The sequence below is a fragment of the Bubalus bubalis genome, chromosome 1 (genome assembly GCF_019923935.1).
Source record: "Bubalus bubalis isolate 160015118507 breed Murrah chromosome 1, NDDB_SH_1, whole genome shotgun sequence".
Classification (NCBI taxonomy): domain Eukaryota; kingdom Metazoa; phylum Chordata; class Mammalia; order Artiodactyla; family Bovidae; genus Bubalus; species Bubalus bubalis.
The window spans coordinates 139502440-139525003 of NC_059157.1; the positions used below are offsets into that span (position 1 = coordinate 139502440).

The 22564-nt window shown below is 38.5% G+C and overlaps 1 protein-coding gene and 1 pseudogene across 1 annotated transcript in view; one reads left to right on the forward strand and one right to left on the reverse strand.

Moving 5' to 3' along the window:
• Positions 1-5690: 5690 nt before the first annotated feature.
• Positions 5691-6177, reverse strand: LOC102389641 (annotated as a pseudogene).
• Positions 6178-8571: 2394 nt separating this feature from the next.
• Positions 8572-22564, forward strand: part of SPATA16 (spermatogenesis associated 16) — a 245750-nt gene continuing 231757 nt past the window's right edge. Inside the window, 3 exon segments of the mRNA XM_045166072.1 lie at positions 8572-8614; positions 8617-8640; positions 8643-9169. Coding sequence (XP_045022007.1) covers positions 8572-8614; positions 8617-8640; positions 8643-9169 — 594 coding nt within the window.

Sequence of the window (22564 nt, forward strand, 5' to 3'; positions counted from 1 at the left end):
TTATTCAGATAACACTACACAGTATGTTTTATTTTGTGTTTCTTAATAAGCATCATGAGCCCAATTCATTCTCCCTTCTAATAATGCTGAACTATTCCTTATGATTACTTGGATAAAAGAGAAGAAAAATTGCCTGTATAGGAACACCTCTCATTCTGCCTCTTCCAAAACCAAATCTCTTCAACTGCATCAGTCTCCTGTTCCCACAGAAGCATGTTCATTATACTGTACTACCGTACTACTCACCTCACCTGTGCGCTCCTTTCAGTGACAAAAGTGTATTGAGGACCTATTAGGTTCCAGACTCTGAAGGCACTGAGCATCAGGATTAGACTCTTCTCAATGTTATGTGGCAGCCTGGATGGGAGGGGAGTTTGGGGGAGAATGGATACACGTGTATATATGGCTGAGTCCCTTCACTGTCCATCTGAAACTATCACAACAGTGTTAATCAGCTTCCCAGGTGCACTAGTGGTTCAGAACCTGCCTGCCAATGCAGGAGACACAGGAGACGTGGGTTCAATTCCTGGGTTGGGAAGATTCCCCGGAGGAGAGCATGGCAATCCACTCCAGTATTCTTGCCTGGAGAATCCCAGGACTGAGGAGCCTGGTGGGCTCTAGTTCATAGGATCGCAAAGAGTTAGACAGGACTGAAGTGACTTAGCGTGCACTGGAATGCAAAAGTAGAAAGTCAAGAAATGCCTGGAGTAACAGGCAAATTTGGCCTTGGAGAACAGAATGAAGCAGGACAAAGGCTAATAGAGTTCTGCCAAGAGAAGGCACTGGTCATAGCAAACACCCTATTCCAACAACACAAGAGAAGACTCTACACATGGACATCACCAGATGGCCAACAGAAAAATCAGATTGATTATAGTCTTTGCAGCCAAAGATGGAGAAGCTCTATACAGTCAGCAAAAACAAGACTGGGAGCTGACTGTGGCTCAGACCATGAACTCCTTATTGCCAAATTCAGATTGAAACTGAATAAAGTGGAGAAAACCACTAGACCATTCAGGTATGACCTAAATCAAATCCCTTATTACAGTGGAAGTGAGAAAAAGATTTAAGGGACTAGATCTGATAGAGCGCCTGATGAACTATGGACGGAGGTTTGTGACATTGCATAGGAGACAGGGATCAAGATCACCCCCAAGAAAAAGAAATGCAAAAAAGCAAAGTGGCTGTCTGAGGAGGCCTTACAAATAGCTGTGAATAGAAGAGAAGCGAAAAGCAAAGGAAAAAAAGAAAGATATATCCATTTGAATGCAGTGTTCCAAAGAATAGCAAGGAGAGATAAGACAGCCTTCCTCAGTGATCAATGCAAAGAAATCGAGGAAAACAACAGAATGGGAAAGACTAGAGATCTCGTCAAGAAAATTAGAGATACCAAGGGAACATTTCATGAAAAGATGGGATCAATAAAGGACAGAAATGGTATGGACCTAACAGAAGCAGAAGATATTAAGAAGAGGAGGCAAGAATACACAGAAGAACTGTACAAAAAAGATCTTCATGACCCAGATAATCATGATGGTGTGATCACTCATCTAGAGCCAGACATCCTGGAATGTGAAGTCAAGTGGGCCTTAGGAAGCATCACTACAAACAAAGCTAGTGGAGGTGATGGAATTCCAGTAAAGCTATTTAAAATCCTGAAAGATGATGCTGTGAAAGTGCTGCACTCAATATGCCAGCAAATTTGGAAAACTCAGCAGTGGCCACAGGACTGGAAAAGGTCAGTTTTCATTCTAATCCCAAGGAAAGGCAATGCCAAAGAATGTTCAAACTACCATACAATTGCACTCATCTCACATGCTAGTAAAGTAATGCTCAAAATTCTCCAAGCCAGGCTTCAGCAATACGTGAACCATGAACTTCCAGATGTTCAAGCTGGTTTTAGAAAAGGCAGAGGAATCAGAGATCAAATTGCCAATATCCACTGGATCATTGAAAAAAGCAATAGAGTTCCAGAAAAGCATCTCTTTCTGCTTTATTGACTATGCCAAAGCCTTTGACTGTGTGGATCACAATAAACTGTGGAAAATTCTGAAAGAGATGGGAATACCAGACCACCTGACCTGCCTCTTGAGAAATCTGTGTGCAGATCAGGAAGCAACATTAGAACTGGACATGGGACAACAGACTGGTTACAGATAGGAAAAGGAGTATGTCAAGGCTGTATATTGTCACCCTACTTATTTAACTTATATGCAGAGTACATCATGAGACACGCTGGGCTGGAGGAAGCACAAGCAGGAATCAAGATTGCCAGGAGAAATATCAATAACCTCAGATATGCAGATGACACCACCCTTATGGCAGAAAGTGAAGAAGAACTAAAGAGCCTCTTGATGAAAGTAAGAGAGGAGAATGAGAAAGTTGGCTTAAAGCTCAACATTCAGAAAGCTAAGATCATGGTATCCAGTCCCATCACTTCATGGTAAATAGATAAGGAAACAGTGTCAGACTTTATTTTTTTGGGCTCCAAAATCACTGCAGATGGTGATTGCCACCATGAATATAAAAGATGCTTACTCTTTGGAAGGAAAGTTTTGACCAACCTCAATAGCATATCCAAAAGCAGAGACATTACTTTGCCAAAAAAGGTCCGTTTTGTCAAGGCTATGATTTTTCCAGTGGTCATGTATGGATGTGAGAGTTGGACTATAAAGAAAGCTGAGCGCAGAAGAATTGATGCCTTTGAACTGTGGTGTTGTTGAAGACTCTTGAGAGTTCCTTGGACTGCAAGGAGATCCAACCAGTCCATCCTAAAGGACATCAGTCCTGGGTGTTCATTGGAAGGACTGATGTTGAAGCTGAAACTCCAATACTTTGGCCACCTGATGCGAAGAGCTGACTCATTGGAAAAGGCCCTGATGCTGGGAAAGATTGAGGGCAGGAGAAAGGGATGACAGAGGATGAGATGGTTGGATGGCATCACCAACTCAATCAATGGACATGGGTTTGGGTGGACTCCAGGAGTTGGTGATGGACAGGGAGGCCTGGTGTGCTGCGGTTCATGGGGTTGCAAAGAGTCAGACATGACTGAGTGAATGAAGTGAACTTAACTCCAATACAAAATAAAAAGTTAAAAAAAAAAGGAGGGGATTGTGATGCATTCTTGCCCCTTCAGCACTTCACAGTCTTGTTAGACAATGTCTGCTCTATTTGAAGTTATTTACCTATACATCCCTCTCTCCATCCTACACCATCACCCCCAGTTATGAGTTCTAGAATGCCGAGAATCCTGTCTTGGTCATCCTTGGTTTCCTTTATAACACGTAGCATGGAACATTTCTCTTGGTAGGTGTCCAACAAATTATTATTGGATCAAAGAAATATTCTGTAGTGTGTTTTTTAAAATATCAAGGTGTACTAGTGGACTAACAAGCAAGATGCTTTTTCCTTATAATGTCTCTCTTACATTTAACAGCAAGTTAAAATTAGATCCTTTCTCTTTTTTTTAAAGAAAGAAAACCATAGCAACTGTGATGGTGAATGTTTCAGAGAGCAAATTTTTAAGTATTCTCTTTTTCTGAATTGCCCATGTTTAAGCTGCTGATTTCAATCAAAATGCTAATAAATAATTTGTCATACTAACAGCCATGTAAACCACTGATTGTATCTATGAAGTGATAGAGTCTCCCATATAAAACAGAATGCTTAATGAAATGTTGGCAGAAAAAATGAATGTGTTGAAAATCCACTGAATAAATTTTCAACAGTTACCCTCTGGAAATGATTGAACATTAACCTTTGTTTCTAGTACCTGAATTTATTATAAAACCTTCAAGATTGTTCTGTTTCATATCAATATTTGCTGGAGTTTTTTAAGACATGGTCTCTATGAGGAAATCAATTTTACAGTCTTCTAAATGAAAGAATGGGCATTTTTACAGAATGTTATCAGTGAATACCTCTTTGATATACATAATGATTATCTAATAGTTTTCTCTAAATGTATTTTTATTGAAGTAATGATTAAACTGTAACTCAGTGCCTTAGGAACACTGACTAATGTCATGTTAATCAACTTGAGTACTAAAAAAAAACTGAAGAGGTTGATAGTTTAAATCTAGTTGGTAGATGATTCACTTGAACTATCAAAGAAGAAAATGTACTTTACCCAGGACCAAATTTAAAACAAAACCAAACAAAATCTAGCAAAACCACCTCAGAAACAACTCTTAGAAAGTTAAACCAAACCTTTAAAAAAAATCTAATTTACTTCCCTTAAAATTTTTAAATTAGTCTTTGATTTTCAGAATCCATACTGATCAACATCTATTGAATGTCTGCTCTATGAAAAGCACTGAACTAATGTCAAGATAAACACATTTCTGTTTTTAGGGGGCTTGGTGGAAGAAATAAGTCACTCACATATAATGTGGAAAATAGGACTGTAAATGCTGTCATTATTCTGAGGAGGGAGAGATGGAAAACTTCTGGCTAGGTTTGGACAGGTAGAATGAGATGAGAACAGGGAAATGGAGAATTCTTAGCAGACAAACTGAAAACAAGTATCTTTTTTGGTAGTAACAAGAAGTTCAGCTTGACTACAGAGCAGTTTGCAGAAGGTGTGCTAAATAAGTCTGGTAACACACATTGAGCTAGCTGGTAAAAGGCCTTAAATTCCAGATTATTTAAATGGTGTTGTATATTTAAAAAAAAAAAGCTGTAAGTGAACAGTTTCATAACACTTTTGTAGACATGCAACAATTTTTATAAAGAATTGGCTCTAAATCTGAAGCTGAAATCACCTGATTTAGAACAACACTGAAAAATATTGGTTGGGTTGGCCATACTTTTTCAGCCTGTACATAGAGGTCACTTTTAGACATTAGGATACTTATTCTTGGTTTTTGTGGGGACCTGAATTATGTGTTTCTTGGACAAATTTGGGATATTTACTCTTTCAGATGTTTGAAAATGTCACAAATATTTTCCCTCTGATTGCTGTATATGCCATGTACATTTCTTCCTTCTCTATTGTTGTTTGGGGCTTCCCTGGTGGCTCAGATGGCAAAGCATCTGCCTGCAATGCAGGAGACCTAGGGTTCGATCCCTGGGTTGGGAAGATCCCCTGAAGAAGGAAATGGCAGCCCACTCCAGTACTCTTGCCTGGAAAACTCCATGGACAAAGGAGCCTGGTAGGCTACTGGGGGTCACAAAGAGTCGGACACGACTGAGTGACTTCACTTTCTTTTCTTTCTTTCTTTTTGTTGTTGTTTCTTGTAAAAACAACTCCACTGAAAAACAAAACTGTGATCTTTATAGATACATTTAAGGACTGATGAAGAAATACTCAGAAGCCTGTCTCTTGAAAAACCAATAAAACTTTCTTGCAAAGTAAAAAGGTGCATAGTTGGGTTGGGGGTGCAGACAACTGACAGGAAGACTGGAGTAGGGGAATTTGAAGGAAAAGAGGTGGAGGGAGAGAGGGAAGGAGGGAGAAAGAAAAATTACCTTTTACAATAAGTGGTTGTAAAGGTAAGTTTATGTATTCAAGAGGTGAAATAAATGCAGAAGAGATAGGTAATGCTGCTGTAAGTGAAGTGAAATGAAGTCGCTCAGTCGTGTCTGACTCTTAGCGACCCCATGGACTACAGCCCACCAGGCCCTCCGTCTATGGGATTTTCCAGGCAAGAGTACTGGAGTGGGGTGCCATTGCCTTCTCCATTAACAGCGGCAAGGCATATTATATTTACTTGGAGCTGGTATACTTGGTGACAGCCTTAGTACCCTCAGACACGGCGTGCTTGGCCAGCTCCCCAGGTAGCAGCAAGCGCACAGCGGTCTGGATCTCTCTGGATGTGATAGTCGAGCGCTTGTTGTAATGCGCCAGGCGCTATGCCTCACCAGCCATGTGCTCGAAAATGTCGTTGACGAAGGAGTTCATGATGCCAATGGCCTTGGACGAGATGCCGGTGTCCGGATGGACTTGCTTCAGCACCTTGTACATGTACACGGAGTAGCTCTCCTTGTGGCTGCACTTGCGCTTCTTGCCATCCTTCTTCTGGGCCTTGGTCACAGCATTTTTAGAGCCCTTTTTAGGGGCAGGAGCAGACTTAGCTGATTCAGGCATGTCTATAATGACAACACCCAACAACACAGAAAGATCTTGAAAAAAAATTACTAGCCACAACCAACTACATATAATCTCACATATTTTAGCTACTATGCTTGAAGTAGAGAGAGTTTAGAAAAGATACCCAGGCGATACTATGAACATCTTTAAATAGCTTAAAATTTGAAATAGCCCACATTTCCTGTTTATATATTTGAAGCTGATTGTAAGAATGAATATGAATCAGAGATCCTTAAAATCAGGTATTTTGAGCTTTAAACAAGTTTTAAGAGCATCACATCTCTTTTGCATTGCAGATAGTACTGGACAAGAGGGGAACACAAATATAATTTCTATAGTATTGGTAAGAAACAAGCTGAGTTTGGAACTTAGCCACCTTGTGGTATTTAAATCTTACTCAAAATTTTATAAAACCCTTAAAAAACCATATAATGCATGTATGGCTTTGGAGTTTTATAGCTCTAATTCTGAAAAAAGCTTATTGGTACAGAAGGATGTCTTGAGTCTTCATCCACTGGAGATCTTAATTCAAGGACTGAAGCTAACTTTTCTCAAACCAAAGCATATGTGACATAAAAGAGCAAATAAAGATAGAGTGATGGTAAAGAGTTTTTCCCTCGCTACCCTGAGTAGCCACATTAGTGGTTCAAAGGATGTACTGGATATCAACAATGAAATCAAGAGAGGAAAAGAAAAACAGGGCCTTTCCTGAATGCAGTTACGCTGTGATGATGGGTCTAATGCTGCTCAGCCATAACTGTCTTCTTCAATACTGAGTATAACACTGAAGGGCAAAATTTTTAATCTTTTAGGTGTTTTCCCCCACATAGACATAATGTACTAATACATCAGTGCAAATCACTGGGGAAATATTTTTCTAGTGTTTAACTTCTGCAAATTAACATTCAAGATAGCTGGTATTGGAATTACTTGAAATTCAGTCTTTCCTATAAGATAATTCGGGTCATCACAGTAGATGTTTTGACGTGTCCACGTTTGACCTGAACCATTTCTGATGACCCAAGTTCAGTGTGGTAGGAAGGAGGAAAGTGCCTCAAAGGTTACAGTCATATATACAGTTTTGTATCTTCCTACACTTTGCCAAGAATTACTGTTGTCAAACTTCAGGATCATTTTAAAGGTTTTCTGGGGCATATCTGTCTTTCAAGCAAACTAATAAAAATAATCAACATCAATCAACATCTTGTGATTAACAAAATCATAAGATTTGAGGAGCTAGTCAAGACTTTATCTTGAGTCAGGCAATGACCCTGTAGTAGTTGAAAAGAAGCAAGAATGTTAGCTTTTATTTCATTATCATCTTATCATACTTGGCTCTTCTCTTACATTTTCTCTTCTCTTTGTGTTCTAAGTCTCCTATTAGGTATCCTAAACAACAGCATGCCTTAGAGGAAGTACTCCAAACCAGGAGTTAGTGACTGGAAGTCTCAGGAAGGAAATAGCGATCCAGGTTCTCCTAATGACCAATAGCATGACTCATATAAAGCAACTTAATATTTCTGTCCCTTAGTTTCCTTGAAAAATTTGTTCCTTATTCCTGTTTATCCTACAGAATTAGTTCCAGAACAGGATACAATAGGTGAAAGAGTCTTAAAAATAGATACCAACTAAACTATACCATTACTAGTTTAACACATTTTATATTTTGAAACTAATCTAGAAGCAGAAATAGTGTGCAGAAATCTTTGAATCAAATAACTGTTAGTTATATTTTTTGAACATCTGTAATTTAAGAATATATCTCCTCTTCATATACTATGATACCTGATATCATTGCTACCAAAATATGAATACAGTAGACTCAAGTTGAATCTGTGGCTCCTTTAGATGAGAGGGTGAATGCCATGTTCTTCTGCTTCCAAGTCCATGCCAAATAAGAGTTACCTTTAGCTGTTTAAACTTGAGATTCCCATTAATAAGAGGAGAAATAAACTGAGGAAACATTGTGCTTGTAACAGTTTCTGGAAGCCTTTCAGAGGAGGCAGCTGTGGTTTCTTTAGACTCCCAAGTCTATTATGCAGGTTAGCAGTATATTTTATAATGAGTTCTAGACCACCTGCCTTCCTGAGGAAATTAAGATCAAGATAGATTTTTTTTTTAGGTCTTTTTTTTTTCCTCAGTGGTTATGTATAAGATTTTCCTATTCAATGAGTTTGAGCACCCCATAAAAATATTCATTCAGTGTTGTTCAGCTATAGATGATTATTTTTAAAGACATTTGTCTAAATGTGTTTTCAACAAATTCTTGGGGAATTTTGAGACTGAAACATACACTTCTCTAGTAAAACAGTCAGCAGATGATGTCTGTACAGTTTTAAGGTGATGAATACCTACAATGAATTAAACAGCATTTTCAATGAATTTAACTATAGTCTGACTAAAACCACTGGAATTGCAAAATTTAGTTTTAATTATTTTTCTTATTCTCACCCCCTTTCAGGTGTTTTAAGGGGCAATCAATGGACTCAGGAAGCAGTAGGAGCTTGGAGAATACAATAAATAGGGTCTTGTTCCAAAGATAAACACAGCAACAAAATGTCCACTTTAGCAAACCCACCCAGCATCCTGGAAATGCCGCAAGAGATTAAGAAAAGCTGTGGAGACAAACAGGTAGAAATCACAGTTGAAAGAATAAAAATGGCAAAGAGTCTCAAAGAAAAACAAAGCAATGATTTAGAGAAAGTGGCCTTTAAACGGAAGGCAGAAGGTGACGAAAAGCCAGCTGGAAAGAAAGAGGCAAAGATAATAGAACTTGACAGTCTGCTGATCACCATGCCCCTGCCTCATATACCCTTAAAGAATATCATGGATGTGGAGGTGAAGCTGGTCTACGTTGATGAAGAGAAAGTGAGCTATGAGTTTGTGGAGTCTTACCCGTCCTCTGGGAATCGGCCAACATGCCGAGCTGCTGAAATAGTGGACCCTTTGTGTGGACCTAATTTCAGCGTTCTGCCTCAAATTGACAAATGGCTTCAGGTAGCCTTAAAGGATGCCAGTTCTTGCTACAGACAGAAGAAGTATGCCGTGGCAGCAGGACAGTTCAGAACAGCACTGGAGGTATGGGGTAAGAGAGAACATAGATTGGTGACAGTAAGCTGTGAAAGGGAAAGTTGTGATTACTGTGAGCCACTCTGATCATACTGTAATGAAAATACAGTATGAAAATATTGAATATCAGGACTTTTCAGTCCTCAGTTTATACCAATACAATATGCCTGCAAATTAATATGCCTGTGTGCACTTGACATATAGAAATCAGCCTAAAAGCATATTTCATGCTTTTTCCCTAACAAACACTGCAGTGAATAGTAACATATATTAAAATGCAGTTGGTTTTGCAATTTCAATGTACACCTATAAAAGCCTTAAAGTTTCAATACAGTAGTGGTGGGTAGAATATAGATTCCCTAGAAACAAGAAGTTAATGAGTATACATATTATCCCCTTTTGATATGTAGTCTTCATGATTAAACATAACCATCTTACTTTTAGCATGGGCTGATAATTTATGCATAGTAAGTAAGGTTGCTTAGTCGTGCCCGACTCTTTGCGACCCCGTGGACTGTAGCCCACCAGGTTTCTCTGTCCATGGGATTCTCCAGGCAAGAATACTGGAGTGGGTTGCCATTTCCTTCTCCAGGGGATCTTCCCGACCCAGGGATCGAACCCAGGTCTCCCGCATTGCAGGCAAACGCTTTAACCTCTGAGCCACCAGGGAAGACCAGTTTTGCATAATACTGATTAAAAAAACAAAATAACACCTTTCACCTTACCATCAAACTTTACTTCCCTTCCCCTCCTATGAGCTTTATGAATAATTATTTTTCTTTCTAAGCAGGTAAGTTGATCAATATTTTGGCATAAAGATTTAGCCCATGGGCTAAAATAGATGTAAGAATAAAACACAAAAAAAAGGTCACAGGAAGAAATGCACCATCTCATGACTCACTGAACTTATAAAAGGACCAAAGTGTGCAGCTAGAACTCCCATTGGCTTGGCAATATTGGCGACTGCATATTTTATTAATTATGAAAAAAATTTTCAATGCATTTTATATATGCCTGCCACTAGAGATATAAAAAATGAGTTAAGACATGGTAGCTTCCCTCTAACAGTCTGTGAGGGAGACAAGTAAATAGTTAAATGGAAATGGTATTAAGGCATGACTATTCCACCATGGAACCAGGGCCATGTGCAGGAGTCAAATGTGAGATTTTGTGATAAAGATTTAAAGAGTAAAGTGTTACTTCCAGTCTTAGTCACAGGTTAAAAATGACTACATCTACAATGAGTTATTAATGAACAATACAAGAAAATGTGCCCGTAAATATTGAAAAAGAAACCCTAGGCACAAAAAAGAAGGCCCAGAGAGACATGAAGTGATGAGGTAGCATACAAATAGATGCATCTATAAATACTTCTGTCCTTATTAAGGGTCATTTACACAAGTGAAGAGTGATGCACTTTTTATACTTCTGAACTATGTAAAAAGTGCCCCCAAATTATTTTCAAAGCACTGAGAACCTTCTGCTGTTCTTTGAGCTAGAGACCAGAAGCTATTGACTGTGGAAAGGAAGCTAAGTGTAGACGCCAGGAAGAACCATGGGCACTTCTGCAAGGTCTATTTTCAGCTGAAAATTTTTTGGGGGAAAGGACAGGGTTAAAGGTGTAATTCTATTATTACAGGGGTAAAGGTATAATTTTATTCTTTCCAGATAAAGGAAAAGAATCATTTTGGCAATGGGGGATAAAAGGCATAAAATAAGAAAGAACATAAACTACAAATTAAGTCTAGTTAGAGAAGCAAAAGGTATTAGCATTAACTAGAAGAAAATATCCATTTTTTCCATAAATCCCAGTGTTCAAAATTGTAAAATTTGAATCCAGTTTTAATGACCCCAAGATGTATAATTGTACTGGAATATGTTTAAGTGTTTTGACTCTGTTGTGCACATTCTCTGTCTCTGTCTTTCCCTCTCTCTCTCTCCCCCTCCCCGAACCTCCCCCTTTCTCAAGGGTTTTTAGGAAAGTGTTGGATGCTGACACTAATTACTGGTAATTAACAAAGGTAATTATTTTGAGACCAAAACTTAGCTTAGACATCTGGCCTAGCTTTTGTCTAATTATCCTGGGAGTTAACTTTTGAAATCTTACCTAGAATGTCTCTTAATAAACCAAAGTTACTAGGAATAGAAAAGATATTTAACCTTTTTAACTCTCCTCTCTTGAATTTGACTTCTATTGAATTGAATTGCTTCCATACTGAGTGTTCTCAGGTATTACTTAATGCATCTGTTGCTTTTCCTTAGGTCCTACCATGACTAAGATAGGATGAATGACAGAGACCAAGGCATAATGATAAGGATCACACCTGAAAGATAGATGCATCAATGGCTATTTCAGTGTGTGAAGTTAGAATTAGGTTTGGCTGCAAATGACAAAAACCCAAAATACCTGTGTCAAAGGCAAGAGAGTTGTTGTTTGTTTTCACATAAATGTTAGGTAGTCAAGGACTGGTACAGTATGATCGTCAGGTACCAGATTCTATTTTCTTCCTAAAGATGTGGCTGTGACCTCAGGATCCAAAATGACAGCTCCTGTTGGTTTTATCATGCCCACCTTCTAACCAGCCAGGAAAGGGCAAAAGGAAGGAAAGAGTCACACTGTGTCCTTCTAAGCACAATTCAAGGGAAGTTGCACACACCATTTCCACTTTTTTATATTGACCCAAATTTGGTCATGTTGCTGCACAGACCTACAAGAAATGCTGAAAAATACAGTTTTGATTCCCAATGGCTCTAACATTCAGGGGTCCTATTACTGATAAAGAAGGGGAGACTGGACATGGCTGGTGAAGGATAACTAGCAACTCTCCTGTGATTATTATATGAGGGGAGGGCACTGTGAAGTATACAAAATGCTTGGTATCTGAGTGGTACAGGTACAGAGTCAGGCTGTAGAAATACACAGAAGACTGCTTGTGGTTTAAGGTAAGACCATGAAAAGAAAAAGTAAAAACTGGGGAAAGGCACTAGAAATTTGTGACTATTAATAGACACAATAATTTCCAACTCATCTAATAAATCCATTAGGAATGTTCTACTTCTATGTTAGTTTCCCTGTGTTCTTGACAAAGTCTTAGCTCCTTTTGCTTTTATAACATGGTAACTAGACAAGTAAACTCATGGTATTTTGTAATGAATAAGATAAAATGATATGCAGAGATTCAGAAGATAACAGTTTAGCTTCCAAAAAGCAGCCAATTTTAATCTTTCAGGATTTCAGAACATAGGAGGCATTTATTTAAATGTGCCTGATGAAACTAATTCTGTGACTAACTCTCAGTCTTTACTAAAATCAGTCATCATTTGCTCCTGTGTTTGAAATCACTACAGAAAACACACCAGATGGGCAAAAGGTATAAACTGAAAGATAAAAAACATACATTCATATGAAATCACAGTTTTATGCCTCGATGTTATTACCTATAATTTTTAAAGAACAACTATATAAATTCACCCCCTATTAAAATGTTACAGATTCTATTAAAAAATAAAGACATTGGCCTCATAGGCCAATGAGGCACACTATTTCCAATAAATTGCTTGTTGTTCAGTTGCTGTCGTGTCCGACTCTTTGTGACCCCATAGACTGCAGCACTAAGCACAGCACACAGCCTGCAGCACGCCAGGCTTTCCTGTCCTTCACTATCTCCTGGAGTTTGCTAAAATTCATGTCCATTGAGTTGGTGATGCTATACAACCATCCAGTGAACTTCTTGGCTGTCAGTAAAAAGTTAGAAGAGATTAATTCATAAACATTCTAGTTGAACTTTCATAGAGAAAGAATAATTATTAGCAAACACCTTACGGGTTTTGCTAATAGGAACACTTAAAGGTCTGGGAATGGACTAATCACATTTTTGTCATTTATAAGAAATGCACTCAAATTATGAAGAAGGTTAATAATTTCGTGGCATGCAACCTAAACAATGCCATCATTTCAGCCTTACTCATAGGATCTTAGTCACTCAGAGGCTTCCACCTTTTGAAGTAGAACAGACCTATACACACCCTTCAAGAGATGCCGCTTCAAACAATCCCACTGAACCAGCCAAAGAACATAGAGCACAACCTCCCTCACCAAATGGAATTTTCAATTCCGATTTCATCATGCAGGAACTCCTTAAGGTGCTTTTTTTTCCTTAATATCTTGGTGCTCCAGTCACTGTTCTGTGAAGTTAGAGTAATAACTCACATTTATGGAGCTCTTGCTATGTGTCAGGTATTATATTTTACATCCTGGGAATATTTACATTCAATGTTACATTTTATTCTCACAATAAACATATGAGATGAAACTATTATTCTTTTATGCTAATGAGAAAACTAAGGGATAGAAAGGTTAAATCAGCTGCTCAAGGCTCAACAGCTAGAAGCAGTAGTGCCTGGGACTGAACCAAGGTGATCTGGTTCAGAGCTCACCACCTTAACCGCTATGCCCTTGCTACTGTAAGTGAGGGTTTGTGAAAAATATAGAACTTTGTGCCAGACCTGCATAATCAGGATCTGGATTTTAAGAGATCCCAAATGGTCCTGGTACACATAGCAGTTCAAGGAGATGAGATGAGAATTGCATTCTGTGAGATGCTGACATTGCACAAATTTGCCCTAAAATGAAAACTTTACAGTTTGGTCTCCAACTTAAAATGTTTTATGCTCCTTGCTAAGTTCATAGGAGGGCTTTTCTGAGTAGCTCAGTTGGTAAAGAATCTGCCTGCAATGCAGGAGACCTTGGTTCGATTCCTGGGTCGGGAAGACCTGCTGGAGAAGGGATAGGCTACCCACTCCAATACTTTGGCCACCTGATGCGAAGAACTGACTCATTGGAAAAGACCCTGATGTTGGGAAGATTGAAGGCAGGAGGAGAAGGCCATGACAGAGGATGAGATGGTTGGATGGCATCATCGACTCAATGGACATGAGTCTGAGCAAGCTCCAGGAGTTGGTGATGGACAGGGAAACTTGGCGTGCTGCAGTTTATGGGGTCACAGGAGTTGGACATGACTGAGTGACTGAACTGCACTGAATTTCGTAGGAAAGAATTTCCTTTTAAGCATTTTTCTCTAACAATTGTGTGGAATTTGGGATTTCAAGGACCTTAATTTTTTTTTTTTTTTTTTAGAGTTAGAGAGGCGAGAGGATTGACCTCATATTTGTATTGTGAAAGAATATCACAAAAATAGCTATCATTATATTATTTCATTAAAATTTCATTATTTCATCAAAATATGGAGCAGTTTAACACCAAAAAAGAACATAGAAAGGGCATACTCTCAAAATAGGGCATACTCTCAGAATGAAGGGTATTTTTAAAATAGATTGTAATTCAACTTCATGAAAAGTTGACTAAATTGTCTTTTTTTTTTTTTTCATTGCCCCTTAGATCAATAAAGTACTGGTCTGAGAACCAGTTTTTGAGAATCACTGTTCTAGAACACATTTCCTTTATGGTAAACATTAAGTATCCAGGACTATTGAACCCACACCAGGGCCTTCTTATGAGATTACTTCCAGTGTAATGGAATTTGGTATGAGGCAGGTCCATTTTGGAGCCCATCCAAAGGGGTTTATTTAATGAAGTAGCAAAGATATCTCATTATAGGGCCGCCTCACCTATAATTGCTCTGAGAATAATTCTGTAGCAAATCTCTAGGGCATGAAAATGTGGACATCCCAGAAAGCTTAATTTATAATGGATTCTAACACAGATAGTTCCTAGTCAACATAATCAGGAAATCGAGAGTTCACCAAATTCATGGAGTGCCCTGGAGCTAGCTGTCTTTTTATCCATCTGTGGATCTGCAAAGGGATTTAGTATTCATTTCTTAAACTCCTGCTGGGGTCCAGGCCTATGTATTTAGATAAGTATCACAATAGCCCTCAAAACAGATATTATCATCCCCATTTCACAGATTAAAAAAAAAATGATGCTCTAAAAAGTTAAAAAAAAAAAAAAAAAAAAAAGCTTACAAGTGCCCCAGCTAGTTTGTGGCAGGGCTGAGATCAAATTCCTGTGTCCTAATTTCATATCTGAATATCTTTACTTTCTTGCTTTTCATACTTAACAGTTTATAAAAGTTGTATAGGAGTATTATTTTTTAAAAAACAGATTCTGATATGTGGGGATCTGTGATGGAACATCCAGATTCCTCATTTCAAATGAGCTCCTAATGATGTCCATGTCTCTGGTCCAGGGACCACTCAAGTAGCAGAGATTTATGCCACACACTGGTAGGTTTGCAAATGCCTGCCATTGTCCAGGCAGTAAGCACTTGCAGATATCTAGCTCATGTAACCTTGGTGGCCACAAGGGTCCAGAGCTGTTAGAGTACTGTATTTGGAGTCAGATTATCTGTTTGATGCTGCTTCTGGTACCTACTTGCTCTGTGACTTTGAGCAACTTTCTGAACCTCTTAAAACACTGTTAAGCAGGAATGGTAAGAACTGAAGACCAATCACAAGATGCTTTCACACAGGACTGCTTGTTGGAAAACATGATGAGCTCGAAATCCATGTTCAAGTTGTCATTGTATTTCTTAAGTTCTTCATTTCTTTGTACAGTACGTATTCAACTTAAAACTTTAATGCCCCAAAGGATTTTGTCCAATTCAGTAGTTTATCATCATTTTTAACCCATATCCTTTTTTCCTTTAATTAACATTAAAATTTTATAGTTTCTGTTAAAGACTATATTTAATCAAAGCAAGGGACCAAAATAATTCACTGCTTTTTACTTTATTCTATACCCTTTTACGGAGAAGGCAATGGCACCCCACTCCAGTACTCTTGCCTGGAAAATCCCATGGATGGAGGAGCCTGGAAGGCTGCAGTCCATGGGGTCGCTGAGAGTCGGACACGACTGAGAGACTTCACTTTCACTTCTCACTTTCATGCATTGGAGAAGGAAATGGCAACCCACTCCAGTGTTCTTGCCTGGAGAATCCCAGGGACGGTGGAACCTGGTGGGCTGCCGTCTATGGGGTTGCCCAGAGTCAGACACGACTGAAGTGACTTAGCAGCAGCATACCCTTTTAGAAGAAGTAATCTAAATCAAACACTATTTTGAACTATTAACTGCTTCCGACAAAAAATACAAACTTTCACTTAAATGCACAAATAGTTATGCTAGAAGCAGTTCATTTTGTTCTTAGTTCTCACATATAAAGTGACTTGAACTCTGTATGGTCAGATCAGAATTGAACTTTTCAGTTTCTATCATGATTGTCGCCATCTTTGTTCCATCCGGGGGCATCATATAATTAATTAATGATAAAAATATGTTTTAAGTGCTAGCAAATTTACATAGCAGAAAAATACAAAACAAATACCTCTGTTAATCGCCAAAGTAAAATAACAAAATTAGATATATCTCTATAAGTAAGCACTAATTAACTAAAAATAATCTCTACAAGAGCAAGATTTGTCATTGTAAGAAAAAAGTATGTTAATACCCCTAACATTCACTGGCTGTTTCAGCCTGACATAGCACTAGATGTAGGGGATACAAATATATTTAAAACTTAGTCCCTGCCCTCAATGAGGTTTTCCCATTGTGGTAAAGTGTCAGGGAAAGAGGTGACTGGGAGAATTTTTCTATAAATAAGACTACAATATAATCTGTATCACATTTGTGAATGAAAGAAGAATCACATTTCATATAAAAATATTATAAGCTTTGGAAATTCCTGACACAATTTCAATCACCTGCTGCTGCTAAGTCACTTCAGTCGTGTCTGACTCTGTGTGACCCCATAGACGGCAGCCACCAGGCTCCCCCATCCCTGGGATTTTCCAGGCAAGAGTACTGGAGTGGGGTGCCTTTGTCTTCTCCGTCAATCACCTGGAAGTGATATTAAATATACTTGTATGGGGTGCCCAAACTCACTCTCAGAGAGCCTGAGATACAACTGTCTGGGGTTCAGACAATGACTGCTTGGGGCAGTGGTATTTTTAAGTTCCTAGAATAGTTAAAAACAGTTGAGAACTGCTAGCATAGACAATCTTTCTTTTTCACAATTACCTTCAATTGATGCTAACCCATGCGTGCTTTTTAAAAGGGAATTAAGAGAAATAATATCTAAACATTCTAAAGCTATTATAAAGCATCAATTAAAAAGGTAAATATTACTGTCTTAAAAATTTATTCTTTGGAAATTAACATTTAAAACAATCTTCTCATATTCACTTAAAAAGCAAATGAACTTAATGACTACTTTTCTATTAACACTAATAAAATAGGTTGATACTAAACACCAGTCAGTGGTTGGTTAGAATGTTTCTCTAAATTTATCCCATTAGTGATCATCTCACAAAAAATAATTATTAATCCATAGGAAGCTGAGCAAGATCTCTTTAGTGAACAGGATCATTTTCATAGTTTATGAGTTGTTGTTAGGGGTTTGTTTCAAATTTCAGTACATGTTAGTGTATTTTTAAATGCAGTTAATTCTGTTTACACTGTTGTAAATCAAAACTCAACCAACTCACTCACTGAAATCTTCAGTTCAGTTTGGTCGCTCAGTCATGTCCGATTCTTTGCGACCCCATGAATCGCAGCACGCCAGGCCTCCCTGTCTATCACCAACTCCCGGAGTTCACTGAGACTCATGTCCATCGAGTCAGTGATGCCATCCAGCCATCTCATCCTCTGTCATCCCCTTCTCCTCCTGCCCCCCAATCCCTTCCAGCATCAGAGTCTTTTCCAATGAGTCAACTCTTTGCATGAGGTGGCCAAAGTACTGGAATTTCAGCTTTAGCATCATTCCTTCCAAAGAAATCCCAGGGCTAATCTCCTTCAGAATGGACTGGTTGGATCTCCTTGCAGTCCAAGGGACTATCAAGAGTCTTCTCCAACACCACAGTTCAAAAGCATCAATTCTTCGGTGCTCAGCCTTCTTCACAGTCCAACTTTCACATCCATACATGACCACTGGAAAAACCATAGCCTTGACTAGACGGACCTTTGTTGGCAAAGTAATGTCTCTGCTTTTCAATATGCACAACCCTAAATTGTAATTCAACTTGATTCCATGTTGAGGTTCACACACATTAAAAACAAATTATTCTTATCCAAATATTGGATAATATTGCCCAACATTTCTCTCACTATCTAACTTTCTAAATTTCTTGCAAGGCTTCCCAAGCCAGATACAGTTGAAAACAGCAATATTTTCTTTCCCCTACTCCTTTCCAGCCTTCATACACAACACAGTGTGATGTTCAAACAGACTCTGCATGTATCAAGCATATGAGATTCACTTAAATTTGTTCACAGGAATGTAGCACAGAATAAAGTTGTGGTTACTCTTTTGATTCAGACTATCTAGAAGAAAGTTAGGAAAAAAATCTTTTATTTAATCACCTAGTTCACCTATTCTGTTGCCTCATTTGAGAGTCACTAAAATAGAGAAGAACTTTCTTTCCACCTGAGAGATGATTCTGTTTCTATCAGAGAATAGGATGTAGACAGGCAGGGTGTAATACAGAAAGGGAAACAAATTTTCATTACATGGTCTCAGTATGGTTTCCCTATTTTAAATGAATTGTTATGAATACCAAGAACATTGGATTCATACATACGTGAATGCTACTACCAATGTATATTTTATATCCAGAAAGAAATAACTTCTGGAGAACTTGTTTTAGGCTATGCTGATGATGATGATTCAAATTATGCTACTAACCCATTAGTAATTTAATCGCTGATTTTGTGGGATAAAATTTACCAAGAAATCATCCACAAGTTAAGTGATTACGTCCTTACTACTTTCTATCAACTTGTTGGGTGATGTGGTAAGACCACAGTATATGACCGGGATTTGGTTCTCAAGGAACTCAGATTCAAGCTTTAGATAGAAGTTCTATAGCTGTAAGAAAATTAGAAATCTATCAAGTGTTCGTGATGTGCAATGGCCATGTAGAACAAAGATTTAGGATGAGAACATTTGATAAAGTTTGTGATACACATCTATGAGCATGAACTCTGGCAGGCACATCACCTATACTAACACTTCTAATTCTCACAGTAACCCAGTGAGTTGAGAACTATGATTTTTCTCTATTAAATGTAAAAAGATAAGAATGCATAAAGTACTCATGGAAATGCTAAGAGGATGTGGGGTGAATTTAAAAGTTTGATCCTGGAAAAAAAAAAAAAGGAATGGAAAACTGGGATGGGTAGAGGGGACAGAAATGGAGTGTGATATTTGAGATAAACATTATCAGTAGGATGGAGAACTTGAGGAAAGAAGCATGACACTGAATAAGGAGAGCAAAGAGATGGGCAGGCCAGAGGAAGGCATTATTATGAAATGAGGATGAAGCAATAAAGCCAGATACAGGATGGTCTTAAAAACTAGGCAGAGAACATTGGAATTGGTATTAAAGGCAATAAGTGAGTTCTGGTATAGGTAAGTAACAATGTAAAAAAAAAAAAAAAAAGAAGGATTGAGAATCAGTGAAAAAAAATATTGAGTAGTTACTACTTTATCAACACTATGATGCTTACTACAAGATCTACAAGGAAGTATAAGATTTCAATTCCAATATTATTGTTCTTTATCCTTTCTTCAGCTACATCTGTAATATAACTATACTCTTTTTCTAGTAGCCATTTTATTTGCCATGATCCAAGTATTGATTTTAGGGGGAAACAGTTGTGGGGATGAAGGAACTAAAGGAGAGGAACTAAAGGAACTAAAGAGAGAAACTAAGGAACTAAAAAGAGAAAATGCCAGGGTGAAACAGGAATATATAGAGTGTTATGGTAGAAAGGGCTTTCCTGGTAGCTCAGATGTAAAGAATCTGCCTACATGCAGGAGCCCTGGGTTGGGAAGATCCCCTGGAGGAGGGCATGGCAACTCACTCCAGTATTCTTGCCTGGAGAATCCCCATGGACAGAGGAGCCTGAAGGGCTACAGTCCATTGGGTCGCAAAGAGGCAGACATGCCTGAGCAACTAAGCACAGCATGGTAGAAAGTCCAAGGCTGAATAGGAGAAATAAAGCTAGAAGAGCTAGTAGGTAGACAGGAGGCAATGAGTACCCTGTCAAGATCTTGGATGTTATTCAGTAAATAACAGGAGGTCTCCCAAAAGGATTAATGTGGGGAATGGTGGTATCAATTACATGTTTATTTTTGTTATATCACTCTAGTGTATGTAGACAACAAAGACAGGGCTCAGTCTCTGGGTTATATCTTATTACTGGATAGGAAGAAGAGGTTTCATGAATTGAGGGTAATTTGAGAGAATTTCTATATTTTTTTATTGAATTGAAAGCAGTTGGAGAATTTGAGAAAGACTGGATAGACAACAGAGACAAATTAGACAAAAGACTAAAGGCCTCCCTCAGAAGAGGGACCATGAATTCATAGTGACAGCAAACTGCAAAGTTTTGTGATTTTCAACAATGTGTCTCTGAGCATCCAAAAATTTTCATTGACTGAAGACTTGAGGTTTTGATAAAATGGATGAGAGGGCAGAATTATTGTGATTAGTGATGACAGAATGGTCGTCATAGTGGACTATGGCTCTCAGCTGGGCAGGAAAGGACAGAATAGAGGGGGTGTAATGGTCCAGGGACTGACAGTTAAAGGAAAGGCACTTGAGGATGAGAGAGTGAAAGAGCTGAAAGCCTAGGAGGTTTGGCCAAAGAGTAATCCTGGAGTATAAGATTTGAGATATGAAGTTCCATGAGATTGGGTTACTAAATGAGAGTTCAGGAGTTTCAAAAAAAAAGTGAGAAGCCAAGATATTAGATGAGTCACTTTCACACCTGGATATTGAATATCTGAAGTCACTCAGGATGATTCTTGGACAAGGAGCAAAGAGGAGCCATAATCCAGATGTCAAATCTTAGTAAATGTGAGGAAATAGTCACGAGTCTGATAGAGTTATGGTAGAACAGCTAGATGACGTGTTTTTTTTGTGACACTGTGCTAAAGGACAGGCTCAGCAAGCCTTAGTCTGAAAGGAAAGACATGGAAAGAGTGTTTTTATGCCCAGCAAAGTTAAGGGTCATTTTCTTCTTTTGGTTACTGGTACCTCTACTGTGTCCTTTTTTCCTGTGTATGTACAACACTAATCACTAAGTGAAAGTCAGTAAGAGTTATTAGAATTACGTAAACTGCTGCAATGATAAATTGCTTTTATAATATACCCTTAAAGTTAGTCAGCAAGGTTGTTTTTATATCTTGGCATGTTCATTTATATTTATGGGATTTTTTCTTCTTTTTTGATACTAGGACTTACTGAATAATTGTTTTTGACTACTTTAGGAGGAAATATCGGAGAAGGCAATGGCAACCCACTCCAGTACTCTTGCCTGGAAAATCCCATGGGTGGAGGAGCCTGGTAGGCTGCAGTCCATGGGGTCACAAAGAGTCTGACACGACTGAGCGACTTCACTTTCACTTTTCACTTTCATGAATTGGAGAAGGAAATGGCAACCCATTCCAGTGTTCTTGCCTGGAGAATCCTAGGGACGGGGAAGTCTGGTGGGCTGCTGTCTATGGGGTCTCACAGAGTCGGACACGACTGAAGCGACTTCTGCTACTGCTCCTAAGTTGCTTCAGTCGTGTCCGACTCTGTGCGACCCCATAGACAGCAGCCCACCAGGCTTCCCCATCCCTAGGGGGCAGGAGGAGAAGGGGACGACAGAGGATGAGATGGCTGGATGGCATCACTGACTTGATGGACGTGAGTCTCAGTGAACTCCAGGAGTTGGTGATGGACAGGGAGGCCTGGCGTGCTGCAATTCATGGGGTCGCAAAGAGTCAGACACAACTGAGTGACTGATCTGATCTGATGCATATAGAGATAAGCACATCTTTTTAATAAAGAGATTATCCTAATTTGAGTGCTTAAAAATTAGAATATTGATAAATAAGAATTCTCAGTAGCTTTATTAACATAGCGTGTTACTTTTACACTATTAACATAGTGTGTACTGTGTGTTTTTAGTATACTCTATTTGGGATGTTTCCTAGAGTACTGGCTTTGCGATAGGGTGGTAATTATGCACTGGCATGAAGGTTTTAAACAACAAATACATGTTCTTAAATACCAAACATAATGGTGAAAAATGAAAACATGTAACAGTCAACATTCACACCTTCTGATGCTTTCATAAGGTGAGAATGTTGAAAGCTAGTAACCTCACACCACTTGGTTCTTTTGTTTTTAATTGTTTTTTTAACTTTAAAACTTCACTCAGCACTGGCCCAAACAAAAGATACCTGAGGTAAAGTAGCTCAGCCCTGATCTGAATCTCAAGTTAGGAATGAAGGAAATGCCCTACTGTGTGCATGCCTTATGGAAGTAGCAATCAAGCATATCCACTTAAACAAAAGAAGTAAAATATTATGATCTCTTAACACCAGAGATACATAT